Below are 21,447 nucleotides of genomic sequence, written 5' to 3'. Positions count from 1 at the left end.
GGGCTGCATCCAATAAGACATGCATGACATTGTAGACCTAATATGCAGTAACACCCGATCTAGAGTTGAATCATGTATAAAGTCCCCTTGATCTATGTCTCCTGAAACAATGGCACATAAACCAGGAATCAATAAAAACAAGGCTAAAACATTATATCTGTTTAGAACATTTTGTTCAGTTGATCTCGAAATGTGATCTAGTAAGAGGCATCTAGATGATTCTGCCCCCGGCCATGAAGGTTGATTACCCAAATTGGGAGGGACCCTTATAGCAGATGCAGTGTGTTGTTTCTCACTGCCTCTCTTCTTTGCTCTAAAACAGGCTACTATGTGTATTTTGTATAGGGGTAAGAATGGAGTTGCTTATAGCTGGTAAAGGGGGAACTATTAATCATGATTGAGGCTCAACTGAAAGTAGACAATTTTCCTTTTCCTTCAGAAACGGCAGAATAGTCAAATTTGCAACGTCTGACCTATTTATTGGACTGTCATTTATTGAATAGGTCAAGATGCACAGAAGGTCACCATAGTCTTCTTCATTAGAGTTTACATCGTTGCTTGAAACAGGTTCCCCACATCGGGCAAGAGCCCGGGATTTAGATGCTTTTGTCTGTCCACAGTATGAGACTTTTCCTGCTTTATTCCCATTCCATCCAGGTTGTAATACTTTGAGCGTATTGTCTGAAGTCGTTACTGGAATAGTTAATGAACGTTAAGTTACAGGATGCACAGTTATTTGAGACACCTGTAGATTCAATATATATGTATTTGTTCTTTTTTTCTCCCTTTCTCCCTTTTATTAACTCCCTTCTTCCAAGCTTGCTTCTTCTTCCGGCTCTGATAAACAAATAGAATAATTTGATGGATCTGAGTCCGGTTCCTCCGAGATCTGAGGTTCCATAAAGGGCAGGATCGTGTTGGGAGTCGACTAGCAGCACTTCCTGTGTGATATTCGAGGTATTTAGTTTGAGTCGTGAAAGCGTGTCGAAGAAGGAGACTGACACAAGGGTGGCATGATTTTAGCTATAAACCTTTATTTTGGAAATGTAGAAATGGTCCTCAACTTTATTTAATTATTTGTTCATTTGTAATGCACCGGAGCCCATAGGCATCATATCCCTAACTTCTAAGAGGGGCTTCCCTGCCTCAAGACTAATACTGAAAGAGTTTGTCAGAATGTCCGTCAACATAAAATCCACTATCCTGTGTCAAAACCTACTTCTATCCCTCACAATATAGAACTAGAATACATTAACATAAAGTTCCTTCTTTAAGAAGGGTAGCTACTTTCTCCTTATGCTTGAATGACGTTTAACAAAAATATTCCTTCGAAACAAAAGTACCCTGGCGGAATGACTACTTTCCCCTGGTTTGCAGGTTTCACAACAGTCTTTACACAATGTTCTCTCCAGGAAAATGGCTCCCTCCTCCTGGTGTGGTTATGCACAACTTCCAATAAAGCCAGGGGGGATTGACTCCCTTCCCCTCTCCCAAGAAAATAGCTCCAGAAAATCCGAACAAAATCTTTAACGCAGGGAGTAAATAGGTAGAAAAGCCAGAGGAACGGAAATATGTCCCGACCCTTCCCTGGTGGCCGGTAGGTTCCTCTTCCTCACTGCGGTTGCGGACAGGGTGCCAGACCCTTCCCTGGTAACCACTGGGATCCTCTTCCCCACTGTGGCTTTGGACAGGTTCCCAGACCCTTCCCTGGTGGCCAGTGGGCTCCTCTTCCCCACTGTGTTTGTGGCAGAGAGCTGCCTCTGTCTAGAGGGCGACTCCTTTTGATACTTGCTTGATGCTGGTTCGAGTCCCAGACCCTTATCTTGCTTAGGTTCCAACTCTTGCTGTTATCCCTCTTATTTTCATTCAACTTGCATTCCTTTTCCATCTTTACACCCCTGCCAGTTCCCGCATTACACCCGTTACCTTCTCTGGCTTTGGGATGCTCTGCCGGTTCTTCCTGGGGTCTTGCTTCCTTTGAGACCGATGCACGAGCATTCCTTGTCTCCCTGACTCTTGCTCTATGTGTCTCTTTCTCAACCTCTAGACAAGAGGTTTAGGCGGTGTTCCACGACCACACGGTCCACCTTTCTACCTACAGCCACGTACTCGACCAGCTCCACACCACCGGGAAATGATTCTCTCCATCTGCCTCCCGTCTCGAGTGGATGGCAGCTTCCCGCTTCTTTAGTGAGCTCTCTGCATCTTCAGTGTTTTTCCCGGGCTGGACTGTCTCCCATGCTGCTCTCCTTCTTGGATGGCCTGCATCCAGGACTGTTCTTCTCTCCTTCACTGAGTCCTTCATCTATTTCTATGTTGCTTAGGTAAACACTCCCCCGCGGAGCACTAGAACGTTTCCTCCCATTCCATGGGTGACTCTTCATGGCTTCTTGGGGCCTCCTCTTCTCAGTACTTGCATTGGTGCTGATCTTCATGTTTCAGATGATTTTCTTTGTCTCAGTTTGGGAAACTGACACAATGTCACAATAGCATATGGATGTTTCAGTCAGTGGGGGTGTCTGAAAGGACAAAAGAGGTTTTGGGCAGGTTTGGTTTCGGGTGTTGTGCCGCCTATCACCTACGTGGTCGTCCTTATCCCCAGTATCTGCATTAAACCAACCCTAGGGAGAATATTGGGTAGCGGCTTCACCTCCCTAACTGCATGATAAGGGTCTCCCCCCCGTGTAGGAGTGACGGCACCTAGTGAATCGTCACAGTGGGTACTTGCTGAGAAGTCTTCATATATAGCACATCAGTCATAGAAATGATACTTTTTCGACCGTATCCAAAGTGGGAGATTACAGATAAGATATCCCCCAAAGGATTCTCGGACTGAATATTTCCTGGTAGAGGTGCGCTTGACGGCTGTATGATATTTGACCTTGATGCCACAATGAAGCCCTCCACAAAAGACATTTTTGAAGATAACTTATTTAATACAGATTTTTGGTCCTTCAAATTTGAGTTTATGTTCTCATAGAGCCGGACAAGGGAATTTAACACAAGGTTCAGAGCTGATAAGGTTGTGGCACAGAGTGGGGGGCCGGGGTAGGTGTCCAGACATTTGGTCGACCTAAAACTGGTCGAATGACATTTGGTCGACGCAATTTGGTCGAAAACCAAATGCTCGAATTTTTTTTTTTTTAATTCTATATTTATTTTTCGGGTTTTCGTTTTTTACAAAAATGGGTTTTTAGAAAAAAAAGGGGGTTGGGGGGGGACCCCCCCAAAACAAAAAAAAAAAAAGGGTGAAAATAAAAAAATAAACAATTCGACCATTTGGTTTTCGACCAAATTAGTTCGACCATTTGTCTGGTCGACCAATTTTTTTCCACCAAATGTCTGGTAACCGCCGGGGTATTAGTATCCGTAAGGAGAGGTTAAAAAGGTGAAGGAGTAAAAGTGTAAGAAGAGGATTCATAAGCATTACACAGGTACTTAGGAAGTTCCAGGGACTCATTCAGGGAGTCCTGAAGTTGCTCTCTTACTTGAGATGTTTCTGTAACAACACAAACGCTTACCATGTCTAAGGGTATAACCAACACCATTGTCACGTGTTCAGAGAAAAAAGACTGACTTTTTGCAATTTCACTTACCACTTGTACACATGACAATAGTTTGTCATCCAATACATTGTTTGTTAAGGGTACCCTTGTGTTTGTGGATCCAAAGATTCCTTCTAAGTGATCAGAGGGATTTGGCTGAGATGGTACTGACTTAGCAAAAAAAGCAGTTATATTTACTTTCAGCATCACTGTTCAGCTCATTTTTCTTAAGCGGATAGGTTTGGGAGTAGGACACATAATGGGGGAGGTCATTTCAGCATCTGGTGGATAGAACAACTACTGCTGTGACATTTCAGCCTCCTGACTCGGATTTGAGTCCTGAGATTCTGAGTTACGCGGCTCAACCGAAGCTGCAAGTGAACGAACCTCGGTTCTAAATCAGTTTACTACGCAAGGAATAAGACATGAGCATTGTGGTAACTTCAGACAGGTGCAAACGTTTGCTCTCCAAAGAATTTGATTTGGACATCAGTACATCTAAAAACTCCAAGTTAGGCAACAGTTTCAGATGCTGTATTCAGATGAGCGACTTCTCCCAGCGTTCTTACAGGCGTGAGTGTAGTAGAACTGGGTATCTCATAAGTAGATCCACAAACAAGCGATAACTTTCCTTCGTCTCTTAATCTCCATACTACAGCTGCCTACTACAGCTGGCTTTAATAGCCAAGCTTCTTACTGTGAGTTTTCCACTGGACTGCAGCAAAACTACACTTGATCGCTGCACTTCGTGCCAGCGCTCCACGCCACTTGATGGTTTTAAAGGAAAGCTGCTGCTTCTTTCCTTAAATACGTCGCTCCTCACAGCACCAACAATAGTTCCACATACCTCCGCTGTACAGTAGCTTAAGCAAGACCGCACTTAATCGTTGCACTTCGAATTCAATTAACCTTTCTGAATAGGGCACACCTTCTTTTTTGTTGTTGGTGCAAGTGATAAATGCTGGTGCATTTCAACCACTTGCACCAAAAAAGTGTACACTCACTGTAACATATACCCTCTACTCCCTCTTTCTGTTTTTCTACCCATAAGTAAAACACTTATACAGGAGGGGTCAGTTGTAAGTGTAGCTTGCTCTTTTTAGAGAGTCTTCAGAAATGTCTGTGCACCCAAAGGGCAGCAAAAAAATACTTGTTCGCCAGGCAGAGTTAGTCAAAAGCCAATAGAAAAGCCTGCCCCAAGGGCGCAGTGTTTGCCGGAAAGGAAGGAGATTCTTCGAGTCCCGCCAAGGAACCCGTGAAGCCACGCCCCCTAAGCCTCTTAAGGACTGTTGGCGGTCCGCAGGGTGAAGCCCGTGGCAAGGGCACAGTGTTTGCCGGAAAGGAAGAAGATTCGGCTAGTGCCACCAAGGAGCCTGAACAGTAGGCCATACTTGTACCTCTTGAAAACATTGGGGTACCCCCTGATCACGCTCATACCAGAGTAAATGCACCCCTCTAGGGAATTAAGGCCGTGAGTCTATCTTGCATGAGATAACACTTTTCATCTGTACAGAAGTGAGGATTGGCAAAGAACTCTTCCCCAGAGTGGTATATTCTGTCGCTCAACCGCTCCCAGGTCCTGAAGACTGGTGTTGGGCCTGGGGCTGAAATACTCTTGACTTTGTAACTGGAAACCGGCAGAGCTCATCCAAAACTGTTCTTCCTTAAAAGGCATGCTGCAGTTCTTCTTTCTGGCATGGCTGGGCTCCGTTTGGGACAAGCTACATAACATTATGCTCCCTAAGCAGGAATACATTGTCGCTCTTGTTTAGCATAATTTGCTATGTGATAAACATTCATACATAAACACATCTTCCTGCCATTCTTTCAACACTTCACTTAACATAATTATATTTGATCTGGTCCAGTAATTTCTACAAAAAACCCTGTTTTCCCATAGTCCTCTGTATTTCGTGCTGAATCTGTTTTAGTCTCCATTGGCTTGTGATGGACAGGGACAGCTGCTCATCCACTGTGTGCTCTGCGAGAGCTAGCCTCGGTGACACAATGCCTGTAGTCTACTTTTACAACAGGCTGCATTTTTGGCACAGAGGATTCTGCTCTTTACCGTGCTTTCAGAAAAGCTAACTACTCTTTAACAGTTTTACAAATATATTCAGCTAAATAATTATTTGTGCCTCATATTTAAATTCAACTATCTTTATTTAGTGATCCTCCTCCCCCCTGGACTCTTGTAGTACTTAGGAAACAGTTAACAGAAGTATTGCCTAATTCTAAAGCGCTTGGGAAACTTGGGAAAGAAGGAAAGCACTAGGCTCCTTCCCAACAAGCCACGCCCCCTAAGCTTCTTAAGGACTGTTGGCGGCCCGCAGGTTGTAGCCAGCAGCAAGGGCACAGTGTTTGCTGCGCAGGTATTCACCAGGCGGGTGGTCCTAGGACTGATGAGGATGTCTGATGAGGATGCCTGATCAGCGGGCTAATGATTGAGGCTGATTTGGGGTAAGTGCCAGACTGTAAAGATACCTCAGCCTGTAAAGGCATTGAAAGAAACTTCTGTCCTACTACCTGGTTTACGCATCATCTACTACTCAGTACGTTTAGTATGTTTGTATTACACTAGTGAAGCCGCATGGTTATGGCCACGGAGCAGGGCTACGAGTGTAGCGGGGCTGCTAGCAAGTGAGCCAACTGTTAACTGTATCCTGTTATCACAGGCCTGTTAGCCTTGGCTCACTGTTTTACAGTGCTCTCCCGCAACTTCCTGCACCGCACTGCATTACTGGGATTGTTGATTTCTTCGGAAAGATTGACCATTAGAGCAAGGGCTTCCGTTTAACCTTGCTATGTTCGTGAGGAAGCAAGGGCACAGAAACATCACCTCATCCAGTATTGTACTTTCCCATTTAAAATTGAATTTGAAACAGAATACATCTTAGGGTTTGCTTCAGAATGGGAAGAGTACTTAAGTACACCACTGGGAAGGCCAGGGGGGAGAGTCGGTCTAGGGCAGCTCCTTAAACTGTCAAGCATTCCATGCCTCCCAAATTGTTCCTGATGGCTCTAACGGCTCTATGTCTACGCGTAGAGCTCAAAGCAAGACTGTGAAGTGGAGCATCAAACCTGGTGATGCGAAAAGGTGGTGTTGGCACCACAAGTTGTGTGCAGGAAAGGACCCTCTGCGCTTATCACATTCGTGGCCACAATTGTACCACTTAATCTCCCAAGGACTTTGGGGCAGTGGGTCTTCTTTTTCCCTTCACCTCTTTTAACTACAAGTTTAAGTGAATATTGTTACAGTGGTACCCTACTGGGCTGAATGCAGCGCTGTTAGTGATTTTTATGAGGCTGTGGTGGGGAGTCTGACTTTGGGTGTCCCTTGAGCCAGTTGGGCGTTCTTTGCTCCTGTGGCTGGGCTATTCACTGTCTTTTGTCTTAGCACGCACCCTCTTTTTTCAATTTGTAACTAGTATCCTTTATCGGCAAATGCTTCGTTTTGCACACTGAACATACCAGACCTCGGTTTAGCCCTTGTTTTAGCCTTGATGATTTTATTCTTAAATAACTGATTGTCTTAATTGAACTGCTTTTGATGCGTTGATTTATTTATTTTTTGTTTTTTTTAGCAAACTTTTAATAATGTTTAATACCGGTAGATACACTGTATAGTACTGAGGCACAATTTACACATGTTAAATGTTAAAGGTATTTGTACTGCGCACCGTCACCAACAGAGTTGGTCCACAGGCGCTCTGGCGGATCTGCAAACGAGAAGTCGGGATGGGTTAGTGAGGTGAAGAAGGAATTGGGATAGTGAGAGAAGTGGTATACTGTTGGCAGCTTCAGTTCAGTATACACTGTGCTCTGCGAGTATTGCATCGGAGACAGTCCTTTTGTGTTGTTGGTTACGGCTGATGTGTTGTTTATTTGTTGTTGCAGTGTGGTGAAGTGCATGTAGTTTGCTGTGAGAGAGGTGGTTGTGTGAGTTTTTTGTGTGAATTAAGTATGCAGAAATGTTGAGCTTTTTGGTTAGTGGGTTTATATGTTTGCAACTAACCCTTTGCAGCATGGCTACATGCCTAGATTCTGAGAGTCCTGTATTATGCTAACATTCACAATTCTAAATGTGGCGCTTGCCAATATTTCCAAATCTGTCTAGATGCGATGCATGCCAATATTCACTGTTCTATCCAGGTTTCGCATTTGCCAGTATTGTTAATGTTAAAGGATATTTGTACCGAGCGCTATCACCACTGGAGTGGTCCCCTGGCGCACTGGCGGCTCTGAGAAGGGAAGGGGGGTGAGTTAGTGGGAATAAGCGGGAAAAGTGCAAGAGAGCAGTGATGTGCCGTTGGCAGCCTCAACACGGTTAACACCGTTTGCTGGACTCGGGGTGTTTTCCGGTCGGTAGCCATTGTGTGCTGTTGTACAAGTCTGTGCGGTTTGTTTTTTGTTGCGGTGTAGTGAAGTTTGTGCGGTTTGTTGTGGTATAGGGTTGTGGTTGTGTTTGGTTAGAATTTGAGAAGTCTAGGCAGAGGGGTGAAATTGTTAGTGGATTGGTTATTGGCATTGCTGTCTAGAAGCGGTGTGCTGATTTTCCACGTTCTTTCTAGGTGTGGCGTGCGAACATCACTGCATGTCTATCTAGCTCCGGTACTAGCCGATATTCACAATCCCTTCCATAAATGATGCCCGCCAATATTCACAACTGTGTCCAAAATCGGCCCTGCCCGCCTTTGGAACCTGTCTATAGGTTCGGCTAGCTGGTGTTTACGATTCCATCTGAGTCTGGCACATGCTAACATTCAAATTCTATTTTAATGGGATGCTGGCTAATGTCTATGATTTCGTCTAGGCAAGGCACATGTTAGCATTCGCAATTCTGTCTAAGTGTGGCACATGCTGACATTCATAGTTTCATCTAAGTGTGGGACTTGCTACCAAACAGTAGAGTGATTGCTCTACTCCCCACCTTTGCCAGACTCACTTTCTTTTGCTGTCGGTTGACGCCCGACTTCACTGGCTTCCCCTGCTGACACCTGCTGACACACCTTCGAGCCGCCAATGTAGGAGCCGCCCTTTGCCTTGGGGCCCTTAGCCTTGGGTTTGCCGGGCAGAGGGCTGCCCTGGGAAGGTGGTTTAAGAGTGTTGAATAAGCCAATCGGGGTTGGGTACGGAGACAGGAGGAGGGAGGGAAGGGGAACCAGAGGCAAGGGGACGATCAGGAAACAACGGCGGGGGCCGTGGGGCTCAAATGCCAAAATGAAGGCAATGGAAATGGGGCAGAGGGTCCCAAAGAGTACCGCGCTCACCTGCAACACCAAGGTGGAATCAGGCGTGCAGGGAGCGCTGGCGAACTCCAGGCAAGACTGGCTGCAGATAGCCAATCACGGGACGGGGGCTGGCAGGGAGGCGGGAGGCGGGAGGAGGGAGGGAAAGGGAACCAGAGACAAGGGGACAATCAGGAAACAACGGAGGGGGCCGGGTGGTCACATGCCAAAATGAAAGGCACTGGAAACGGGGCTGAGGGTCCCAAAGAGTACCACGCTCACCTGCAACGCCAAGGTGGAATCAGGCGTACAGGGAGCGCTGGCGAACTCCAGGCAAGGCTGGCTGCAGATAGCCAATCACGGGACGGGGGCTGGCAGGGAGGTGGGAGGAGGGAGGGAAGGGGAACCAGAGGCAAGGGGGACGATCAGGAAACAACGGCGGGGGCTGTGGGGGTCAAATGCCAAAATGAAGGCACTGGAAACGGGGCCGAGGGTCCCAAAGAGTACCACGCTCACCTGCAACGCCAAGGTGGAATCAGGCGTGCAGGGAGCGCTGGCGAACTCCAGGCAAGGCTGGCTGCAGATAGCCAATTATGGGACGGGGTCTGGCAGGGAGGTGGGAGGAGGAAGGGAAGGGGAACCAGAGGCAAGGGGACGATCGGGAAACAACAGCGGGAGACTGAGGGTCAAATGCCAAAATGGAGGCACTGGAAACGGGGCCGAGGGTCCCAAAGAGTACTGCGCTTACCTGCAATGCCAAGGTGAAATCCTGCATATTTTGGACAATTCTCTTAAGTTTGCACTAACTAGCGTGGTTTGCACACATTTGTTGAGGCAGTACCGGTGATTACTGGGTTTCCAGTAATAATGTAGCCCCAGAGAATCTCTCAGCCTATCCTATATCTCCTATTTGTCTGTTGCGAATCCAAAGGCAAAAAGGAAAGCAGAGAGATTGTGTGGGAACCTCTTAGTGAGATTAATCATCTGATCTCAGAAATTAAGGGTTTTTTGCAGGGCATATAGGTTATTGATGTAGCTGACGACTCAGAACGAAGTGACAAAGTGAAAATAACAGAGGAAGGGCAGGTTCCTTCACTGTGTGCAGTTGGGAAGGGCTCTCAGAATGTGAGATCAAACTGCGTTGTGTTGTCTGAGAATGTAGATTTGATGGACTTCTGTGACTCCAACCCAACTCCCAAACAATTCCTGCAGTCTCCAAATAAGACCGACAAAAAAGGTGGATTTGTTGGCTCCTTTTAAAGTGTCGCTTCTCCCGGGTCAAGAGGGTGACAAAACAGTGTTCTTCCTATTAAAAATACATCCACATTCCTGGGATCCAAGGGGGTGGATATTATTGAAGTATATAATGAAACACCCTACCCTAGTGAGCTTGGACCTGTACCCAAATTGATACCTAAAATCAGTTCCATAGTTCCTGTAGTAAAAAGCTGGGGGTCTAGTTGTCTCCTCACCAGAAAGGGTAGTGTGATCTCAGATGGAGGGATACATACCCTAATTACAATCCCAATAGGCAATCGCTTTGACCCACTCCTGAGATTGACATCTTCCCTTGGTATGTCCCCCCCCCCCTTAGTAGGAATACCTGAGATCCGCGATAGCACCTCACGAGAACCTAAATGTGCCCAAGCAATACAGGGCAAAGGAAGGATCCAGTTAAAGGGGAAACGGAAGACAACAATCCCGGTAGTATACAAACAACCCGGGCCGTTGCAATGCACAGTAGGCACCCAGACAGAGCTTTTCCCGGTCTCTGTTCACAGCTCCAATACTTCCTGCCCAACTATCTATCCAGATCCAACGGCCGAATTAGCAAGAGACACCCTGGCTGTTAAAGTGGACAGTATGATTAATCTACTAAATACCCTGAAGGTGGAAATCAGGGAGATTAAACGTAATCTTGTGGAACAGAGCAACCCTATGGTTGCAAACTTCTCACTAAATAGAGTAAATAAGGGTTTGATAGGGACCAGTGCCTGTTAATAAGGCTAGCTCCATGGGTAACCCGCTTGGAACAGAAAGGGTCCCTGACCCGATTCAGAGGAAGGCCCCTGATATACAAACATGGGGGTCATATGAGTCGTTTTCACGCTCATAGACCCCCTATTCAAGCATGGGGCCATATGAGTCATGTTCACGATCATAGACTCCCTTTGTATCATGCAAACGATATAAGGAAGTATTCCCCTGACAAGCTCCAATCTGACGCCAATAAGGAATCCCATTACTTGTGTCCCAAATGTAGTGAAAGAACATACAGAGGCAAGCGATTGCCGCCCTAGTGTGGTGATGAACAATGTTCCAAAACTGACAGCTGGGTAGTATGAAGATCAAGAGAGTTTGAAAAATAAATGTTCATATTGGATCAGGCACAAGGAGTGCCTTTCGATTGTTCATGATGATATTTTGTCCTGTCAGAGGGACAATACATCAAACTCACAATGGGATCACAATTATACCATCAAAGTGTAATATTGATACTCCCGTATTCTGTGATCTGGAAGATGTTGAGTGACTGGGCATAGAGAGCTACTGGCGCAAAGCAGTTATCGGGGCTATTAAACTCCTGCCCTGGAATATAGCGGGACTAAACAGAGTGATGATAGACCCTATTTGGGACTCATTTATAAGAGACTTTAAGGTAATAGTTTACAGGAGACCTGGGCAACGGATCCTGTTTCACTTCAAGGGCTTCAGTCCTACTGTGGTCCAGCAATAAAAAACCGAAAGGGTAGTAAGGCCAAAGACGAACTAATCCTAGAATCCTAAGAAAACCTAAACAAGAACATACTTCCCTTTATTTCTTTTACTGCAGGCAAAATAAGTGACAATACAACCCATGAAGAGCGATGGTTCTACGAGGACTATCGTAAGGCCAGAAAAAGATTGATTGTGCTGCAGTAAAGGAGAGGGTAAATAAAGTCTTTGTGGTAATCACGGCTAGAGTATAAAAAACTAACACTTATGAAGAAAAAGGATAATGTGTCAGATAAATGGAGGGCCCTGTATGATGCTTTACAGTCTAAAATAATGCACTATTCTGGAAATTGGTCACGGACAAAGGATTACGGGGAGACTCAAAATTGTTGTGATTGTTGTATTACTGCAGAGGATTAGTGGCAGCATTTGTCAACTTTTTATGTTCACCAGATCTGTGCAGTTCCACAGTCCCAGCCATGGGTGCCAGTGTCTGCTAATTTGTCTGACCGTTTGATTATCATGTTGAGGGAAGTAGAACGTGCTCTTTCTGCCCATAAACGTGGCAAAGACGCAGGCACAGACCTCATTCCTGGTCATTTGTTTAGAGGTGAGGTTGAAATCTGGGCACCTTTAGAGTTTTTTATTCTATCATTAGGAGGGGCCAGATACCAGAATCCTGGAGGAAAGAAATCCAAAATAATCCCACTGTACAAGAAGGGAGGGCAAGACATATCAGCAAATTACAGCACAATTTCCCTTCTGGACAGTGCGGGTAAACTGTTCAGCAAGGTTCTGTTGTCACGTCTCCAGGACTGGGCCGATAACAACGATGTTATTACAGATCTTCAGGCAGGATTTAGGAGGAATAAGGGTACGCTGGACCAATGTTTCGTGCTGTATTTGTTGATCCAGAAATACGTTGTATTGAACAAAATTAAATTATATGCTGTATTTCTGGATCTCAAAATCGCTTTTGATTCAGTATCCTGGGGAAAAACTGCGGAGCATTCTCTCTGGAAGGAATGTTCCCCCCGCCCTGATAGAAACCATTGGTTTATTGTACACAGAAAATAGCGCCTCTGTTCGTTATGGCCTCTGAGGGGAGTCTACAAAGTTATTCCCAGTCACTAAGGAGGTAAGACAAGGCTGTACCCTGGCACCTTTAGTATTATTTAATTTTTATATTCAGGAGGTCATCAACGCTTTAAATATCCAGCATTATTTTAGGCAGATGATGAGATTCTTTTGTCCACAACCCTGTAAGGCGTGAAGGAAGCTCTGGAAATGTAGGGAGTTACAATTAGAGCTTAATATTGAAAAATCCAAAGTCCTGGTCTTTAGGCCCCGATTTGCAAAATATACTCCCTTAGTGCTAGAGGCGGAAGGGAAACGATTGGCCCATGTTAAATGTTTTGATTATCTTGATGTAAAGTTTCAAGACATGGGTGGGTGGATAGAACAGATGAAAAGCTCTTACTACCCTGGAGAAACTCAGTGGGTCCATCAAATCTTCCCATGTCAAACACAAAGGTGGAGCCATTTCACCCGCCCTGAATCTTTATGGAAAACAAGCTTTACCTGAAGCCCCATATGGGGTGGAATTGTGGGGCCATGCTAATGTGAAAGATATTATTTCAAGTGAAGAAAAGTTCTTTAAAAAAGCTGTTATTACTGACTAATAGTGCTCCCTGTACATTGATGTTTATTTGAACTTGACATAGTCACAATGGTTATTCAGTTCAAACTTAAGCCTGTGCTAAAGCAACGGTCGCAAGAGGGCCTAGAAAATCTACGGTCCGCACTAAGACATCTAATGTACATAGATGGCGGAAGCTCCATAGCATGGCTCCGTCATTTGAAAAAAGTCTTGAAAGAAGCCGGTGAAACTGATTTGTGGACCAACCCTGAAGGTCAATGTGCAGGTGCCAAAAGAAGAATGAAAGCAGCTTTGGCTCACAAAGCACAATATGAATTGCTGTATATGGCCATGGAACAAAAAAAAGGCCCGGATTATCTTGAGCTTTTACCCTTTGGCCATAAAGCTTATTTGGTTTATATCCAACCAGCATTTGAAAGGTCGCTATACTTACGCCTAAGGCTTGGCACTTTACTGGTGGCAGTTGTGACCCAAACATGGCATGCCTCCAACACGGCACAATGTCTGATGTGTGGGAATCATAAAGAACCAATGCTACATTTTATGTTATTGTGCCAAAAATCTCTATCTCAGGCGATTGTATTTGAGGGCGGTACTACGGAAATTGGAGGTCTGGGGTACTAAATCAGCATTTAATCGGCTAAAAAAGACCACATGTCCCTTTGTGGTCTTTGGGTGTGCGCGTTATATACATAGGACATAGCTTTTAAGGAATAAATGGTTGAAACCGGGGGGCAATTGAGCAGTTCTAAGTTCAACCCACACCCTGGTAGCATATTGGAGCAATTGTTGGTCTTTTTGTATCCCGCATTTAGATTACCTTTTTTATACCTTAGTACCTTGGTTTAATTGTATTTTGAGGCTGTGAGCATCACTCTCTCAACGGTTTAATTGACTCCTGTTCAGTAACAACGTCTTTTAGCTCTCATATACCACATACTCTGTTTTGATATGATATGGCATTTATAACGCGCCTATACACAAGTGTTTCAAGGCGCAGCAACGGAGGGGAAAAAGAGGGAGGACAGAGACAACGATCCTACTAGGCCTGGGGACATTGAGATCATGTAAGTGCAGGGGAGGGGGAAGGGGAAAAGTGCAGTGGGAAAGGGGAGTGGCAGTGCAGTACTTAGAATAACAGTAAAATAAATAAGAAAGACAATAGATAAAAGTGCAGCCAGCTGGTGGCAAATGCAGGGTAAGTGCAGACATCAAGTGTCAAGTGCTAGTAGGGGCTATAGATATATAGAACAGTCCACAGTGCTGGTTTTACCTGATTCCATTTTGTTTTTTATCGATGTATCTGACTATCCTTGTGTATCTACTGAGTTGTTTTTGTATTTTTATGTCAATGGATGCATGTTATTTGTTTTTTACTTGATGGCGCACGTTGAATGAAAGTATATTGACTGACTGAAAAGCCAATAAAGCTCATCTCTTTGACATTTTCACTTGCTATTGTGACTAGTCAAGTGAATTTGTTTAAGCCTGACCATAGTTCAGGTGAGGTCTTAAAGTTGTGTGCAGTGGCTCTGAAGCTTCCTTTTGCAACTGAACTTGCCACTTCTAGGACATCCTACTGAAAAGCAACATCCAGTCACTTATCTATTTAGTTTAGTTTATTATTTGTATGGCGCACCATACCCTGGAGTATCAGGGTGCAAACAGCCAAGGATATGCTCAACTTAGTTACAGATACATAGAAATCAGATGAAGGTACAGAGATGCGCTGAGCTTGATTACAGATATGCTCGGCTAATTGCAAGTACAAGGAAACGGCAGGACGTGTAGACATAGACATCAGCAATATTACAGTGAGCAGATATGAACAGGGAGAGATCAAGGACAGGGGAGCAAGGAGCATGCTCCTGCATGGTCCTGTTCATGTAATATATAGTAATATACAGTTATGTACAATGTAACAAGTGAAATAGTTAGCTGTCATTGGCTCTCAGCCACCTAGTGAGGTTTTGTCTATTGATACATATGTGCCATCCCACTAACAACCCAATTTGTTTCCTTGCTAAAATATATAAATTGGGTGTTGTGGGGGCAGGAGATGCAGTAAATATTTATTAATGAGAATGTGTATCTCAATCAGGCATTTTTAAGATCTTGCTTCAGGAAAACACTGATTGCCAAACCTTTTGTAGTCCATCCAATTGCATTGCACTGCTGTGTTTTCTGGCTTCTGTACTTCCTTAACACCCTATTTATACAATTCAAAGTCATTTATCATAACTTTGCACCCTGAAAAACCTGTTTGATGAGACCAATCTTGCCTGAAGGTTTCCCACTGCCAAGATCTGTACAATAATTGAACACTTACCTCCTCTCCCAGGTACTTGCTAATCGCTGGCTCCGAGGATGGCACACTGAGTGTATTTGAGTGGTATACCTTGCGTGTCCAGTGCCAGGTGAAGGCCCATGACTTTGGGAAGGTCACCAAGGTCATCTCCAGCCCACAAAACAATTGCATCATCTCGGCAGGTGAGTTGTGCCCTCCTGTAATGTTAATTGGTAGAGGATTTGAGTGAAGCAGTGGGTAAGAGAGCAATAAAGAGAGTTGCATTGTTTTATTACAATTTGATTTAAGCATAATCATCAAAAGGCATTCAGTAAAGTTAAGAAAGTGTTCAGGAACTACTCGGTGCAAGACACTTTGACCTTTGGCTGGTGCTGGTGGATGTGGGGATCAGCGTGTCAGGCACTCAACATCAGCCAGCAATTCTTCAGCTGCCAATGCCAGAGAATCTGATTTTGTAGCAGAAATAACATTTGTAACAGGTTTACATCCTGTTGCGTTATTTCACTGTCCATGTTCCTGGCCCTCGCTAGACAGACAAGTCACTTCGTCTCTGTGTTCACCATTCATGCCTTCGCCCCTATGGTTCAGTGTCTTAATCCACACGCACCCCTTTTCTTTTTGATTCTTTTGAAGTAGCACATGTTCCTGCTGATGACACCCCTTCTTTCTCTGCTGTGACCATTGTTTCTTTGGTCTGTTCTACAGACATTGCTTTGCTTTTGCTTAATATCAATGTCATCCCCCACTCTAATGCTGGTTCACAACATACATTCTTTTGTCTGTGCAAACGTTTGTCTTCTTTTTGTACGAGCAGTCTTTTTTTCTGACTGCTCCACTATTCTTTTGGATGACCAATTGTATGCCTAGGTTGCTGGCCTATCATCAGCGTGGCTTGGCTCTTTCCTGTGCTTTCCTACTGGTTATTTCTGTATTGCGTATACATTTGTACAGATCTTAATGAGTTGAATTTTCCTCAATCTTTGCAAGCTGTATGGATTTTTTAAGTGTTCTGTAAGGAAGGCATGGTATCAACAGTAAGACAGACACACTTGACCACAGTTCAAGGGTGTTTATTGAACTTTAAACAAGAGGTTTGAAAAACGGCTATCCAATCCTAAATCTAAAGATGGGAGCAAGCTTCGACCATCAAATAATAATATTGCATTCCTAGTGGTGTCTTGTGAAAATAAAAGAGCCTATACTAAAAAAAAAAGTATTGCCAATCGTTACCTCTAATCACAAATAGTGTGGGAAACAGTGTTATGTAAAAGAAAGAAGTGTCCAAGAAATGGTAAGTCAGGATATTCAGGCCATTGGTCTCCCTTCCCACGTTTACAGCACATGACAAGGTGACACACTCAAGCTTAGCACAGTCTCTGGCTTCTCAAGGACCAGGGCGCGACTCAACCCTTAGCAGCAGGGCGTTCCATGCCCAAGTCTCTTTGCCTTTCAAAGTCTTTTCTTTCAGAGGGCCTGATGGAACAAACTAAGTTATTTTCCTCTTAGGATTTCACGCACACTTAATTTGTCAGGTGATTCAGTATTCACCTCCGATCCCCTTCCGCCTGGCTCAGATCCTCTTTAACACAATGTTCGTAGGATTTTCATGCATCCAATTAATGTATCCAATTTATCGGGTGATTCACGATTCACCACGGATCTCCCTCTGCCGGGCTCAGATCCGTTTCAACACAATGTTCAAACAGTCTCCCTCCTCCGGGCTCAGACCAATTTATATTTGCTTTAACCAAAAGCTCTCAGCTGATCTCCCTTGTTTGGTATCGGCCTCCTCAACTCACCTGCTATATTGATTTCACTGGCGCTGCTTTGTTGTAGGAGCCAAGGACAGTACCACGACAGTAGGCGATTCTCCCCGCCTTGATTATCGATGCTGGAGAGCCCCGGGTACCTCTGACACAATGCAGGATTCTTCAGCCTGGTTTCCTGGTCTTACACTTTCTATTCTCGAGGTTTCGTGAAAGTAACGGTTCCTCGTCGAAAAGGTCAAGGGCACTTCCCTCCTTGCGATCCCCTTCTGTTTTGTCATCTTTCACCTTGTGTTAAACTGCCATCTTGGAACTGCTGCTTCCTCGTGTGCTCTGCCTCGCTCAGAGTATGCTCTCGTCCTTTTATCTGTGTGGGGTATTGCCATCAAAGTCAGGTGTGTGTGATGGTCAGTAATTTCCTGACCCTGCCTGACTATCGTATTGGGACATGTCGGGTATACGGCTCAGGTGTTAGTCCGTTTTCTCTCATAGCGAGCCGTCTGTGAGCAAGTGTTTGTGTTGTAATGGGGAAGGGGGTTCGGTTCCTAAGTATCCTACCTGGTAGGATGGGATAAATGTGTTACAGGAAAGGCGATACCACATCTCGGCATCCGGTGTCCCACTCCCACTCCCTGGAGACCCCAAACCCAGGTGATCCTCCGCACTGGTCCACCCCCAGGAACTGGATCCAAATGCGATGGCCATGTACTGGCCACCTGGATGACAGATCCCCGGGGACTAGCGGGTGAGAGACCAGGTGTCTCACAGTTCCCATAAATCTTTCAATCTTGTTGCTTGAGAGAAGAATGTCACTCGCAAAGGTCACTGGCAGGATGATGTCACGTTAGGTGATGCCAGTGTTTTATGGGCCACTCCTCACCTAGCAGTCTCAGCTGGGAAAATGAGTTTGGACGACGAGGAGAATGGGGCAGTTGCAGGACACTGATTCGGTGCATGTTGTGGAAACAGTGGTGCTGGAGGGAATTACTAAAAAGAAAAGTGTTTGGCATTTGCTGACGACCTTTCTTGATGGTGCTCGTCAGAGAACTCTGTTACAACCTAGGTCTGCAGCCATCTTCTGCCACATCCTTGGAGGTGGACTACCTGTTGACGTGCATTGGCACACGTGAAATTACTTTGTCATTTCTCCCGCTGGTTTTTCTGCCTCTGTGCCTGTCTGTTGCAGCATACCCTTACTTTTCTCTCTCACACTTTTAATGTCTCAGAGGTGTGGATACTGGTCATTTCTACACTTTGTAACGTAAATGCACTGTACACAGGCCTTCTTGATTACCTCCTTCACTGACTTTAGATTGCTCAAAATGCGGCCATTTGCCTTATTCTTCATGTACCCAAATGTTCTCCTGTATTGCACTTTTAACAATTGTTGGCTGCCTGTTGCAGCTAAAATGAATTCATCACTCTCATATGAAACAAGTTGATTAAAGCTCAACCGTAAAGAGCGACCTCTGCCATCTCCCGAGCAACGCCTGGCATAATTCTGCGACCCCTGGCCCTGGACTGGAGCCGGGAGCCTGGAGCTTGCGCTTTTTAAAAAATGGTGTGTTGCTTCAACAAACTATTTGAAAAAAACAAGCAAGCTCCAGATTGCCTGCTGCCATCCATTCCTGGGCAGTGGACACGGCGTGGCGCAGTGCCTCCGTGTCTGTGTTATGTTATGGTTTCGAGCTATGGTTGCTTAGCAACCATAGCCAGTCCAGAGATTAGCCGGGGCTGAGGCGGGGCAGAGCTCTGAGTGCAGCAGCCAGCCACGCGAGATCGCTCTCCAGGCTATGCAGACCCACATTGGCCTCTGACCAGAAGCCTTTGCTCTCGGATGAAGACAGCCCAAGCAACCTGGCAGTGGCTCGTGTTCTGCATTGTTGGATCGCACCGAGGCCGGAGGCGAAAAGCAAAGGCAAGTGCAAAGAACTGTGCCACAAATGACTTCATTTTAATTATATTGGAAGGTGAAAAGACCAAGCCGACCGTGATGTCATTTGCACTTGTGATCTTGAGGTTTGCACACACACTCAACTATTAGCTAGCGTCGCCAGTTTTCGCTGATGAGAAAAAGTAGGTCATATTAGTTTTTATACATATACGTAACAATATCATTGATGTATGTTAAAGTTTGCATGCTCACGCAAGATTACCTAAGGCTTTGCCCGTGTAAATTCAACTTGAACCCGGTTCTCACTTTGGACATAGTTTGTCAATGTCTACGTCCTTACCATAGCGCTCCGCTTCCTTACCGAACACACATACGCAGTGGAATCTTAAGAGTGATTGCTCCCGCTAATTACTCAATGCATTATGCTCTCCAATACCCTAAAGATGCTTCCAGACACAGTAAAGATGAATAACCACACAGCTCGCTGTTACACGGTGGCGGCCACAGAGAAGGAGGACGCGGACACAGGAATTGTGGAAGCCCCTTTTATTTTCTTTCTTCCCAAAAAGTACTGGCGCTCGCGCGCCTTCCCATAATTCCCCCTTTTCCCCGGCCTTACGCCGTAACTGGCTCCGCCCCCACAACAGTGGGGCAAGCACTCCTTTAACCCTTGGGGTGCTCGGTAACATCACCCCCGAACAATATATTCAAACATCACATCAACATTCTTCAACAAGTCTCATAGGTTTCCTTACGATTCTCTGTGGCCTCTCCTCTTGGTCACCTGCCTCTTGTAGTTCCGTGGTTCTCGCTTCTCTGCTTGTCTCCCCCGGATCTCCTCCTGGCGGGATCCACAGGTCGTCCCGCGGTTCTCGTGGTTCTGGAGAGGTCGACCGCTGGAACGGCTCTGTTCCTTCTCGTCTGGTGTAGTGCCTGAATTGTTGACAGTTCCTGGTGACAGATCTGCTTTGATCCTCGGCCGTCACCATCGTGCCTTTCACGGCGGTTACTCTCATGGGGCTTGGAGCAAACCGCGGATCTGTCTTTCTGGGCGTTGGTTGCTGGACGAGTACTTCGTCCCCAATGTGGAAGTCTGGTATTACCGCGTGGCGGCGAGCATCTGTCTCTCGTCTTGCTCTCTCCTTGGCTTCCGCGTCCCTTCGGAGTACGTCTATGTCAGGCAGCTCCTCATCCAATGGGTTGCACGGTATACGGGTTCGCACTTTGTATCGAAACATTAGCTCGGCAGGTGTCTTGTTGGTGGCTTCGTGCGGAGTGTTTCTATAGTCCCGTAGAAGTCGGCACAGTGCCTGGTGTGGATCGACTGCTTCTATTCTGGCCCTTTGTCTTGTCTTCTTGATCGACGCCATGAAGCGTTCCGCCATCCCGTTCGCTTGTGGGTGTCGAGGAGTTATCTTCATGTGTGCAAATCCTAGGTGTTCTGCTAGGGTTCCAAACTCGTGTCCACTGAACGGGAGCTCGTTGTCGGACTTGACTGTTTTGGGGATCCCCCACTCGCTGAACACTTCCTCTATTGCCGCTGCTACTTGAGGGAATGCGGTGGTAGTGACTGTTTTGACGATCGGGAAACGTGAGTGTTCATCTATTATGAGCAGGAGGTAGTCACCCTCCTCCGTGGGCCCGTAGAAGTCCATGGCTACACGCTCCCACGGCCGTTCAGGTATCTGTGTGTGTTGGAGCGGGGGTGGATGTTCCGCAGGAGCCGTGCACTGACAGGCATGACAGTTTTTTACCCATTCCTCTACCCCTGCGTCTAGAAACGGGAACCAGATATGGCACCTCAGCTGTCTTTTGGTGTTCTCCGCTCCTCTGTGTCCCTCATGGGCCGTGCTGACTACTTCGTTCCTGAGCGTGGCGGGGATGACGATTCTGCAGCCTCTGAGGAGGATGTCGTTGTCCTTGATGGCCAGTTCACTATGTATCCTGGCCAGTCTTTCGATTTCCTGTTTGCACACCCCTGGGTGCGCCAGCATTGCCCTGTGGTGATCTCTCCATTTGTTGGTCAGTGTGAGGCTGATGGCGAGAGCCATGGTGGGGTCGGCCGCTGATGCAGCTGCAACTCTCTCCAGGGATAGCGCCGGTGGTAGCGAGTTGGATGCAATGTATTGTACGTAGGCAATGTCTCCTTCGCGGGTTAGGGGAGCCCCGACTGGGTGTCGTGATAGGTAGTCCGCGGGGTTGAGGTCACCCCTGGGTCAATGCACAATGTCATAATCGTATTCCTGTAAACGGATTCCCCACCGCTCGATTCTAGGGGGCATCTTGGTGTGCGGGTTGCCAAAGAGCGAAAGCAAGGCCTGGTGGTCCGTA

General features: G+C 46.0%; 1 protein-coding gene across 1 annotated transcript in view; it reads left to right on the top strand.

Moving 5' to 3' along the window:
• WDR97 (WD repeat domain 97) overlaps nucleotides 1-21,447 on the top strand; it is an 847,808-nt gene that overhangs the window by 228,416 nt on the left and 597,945 nt on the right. Inside the window, exon 7 of the mRNA XM_069621894.1 lies at nucleotides 15,490-15,638. Within this exon, the coding sequence (XP_069477995.1) occupies nucleotides 15,490-15,638 (149 nt within the window). The remainder of the gene's footprint in view (nucleotides 1-15,489; nucleotides 15,639-21,447) is intronic.

The sequence above is a fragment of the Ambystoma mexicanum genome, chromosome 5q (assembly GCF_040938575.1).
Source record: "Ambystoma mexicanum isolate Mex_15411 chromosome 5q, UKY_AmexF1_1, whole genome shotgun sequence".
Lineage (NCBI taxonomy): Eukaryota > Metazoa > Chordata > Amphibia > Caudata > Ambystomatidae > Ambystoma > Ambystoma mexicanum.
This window is presented reverse-complemented; position numbering and strand designations above follow the sequence as displayed.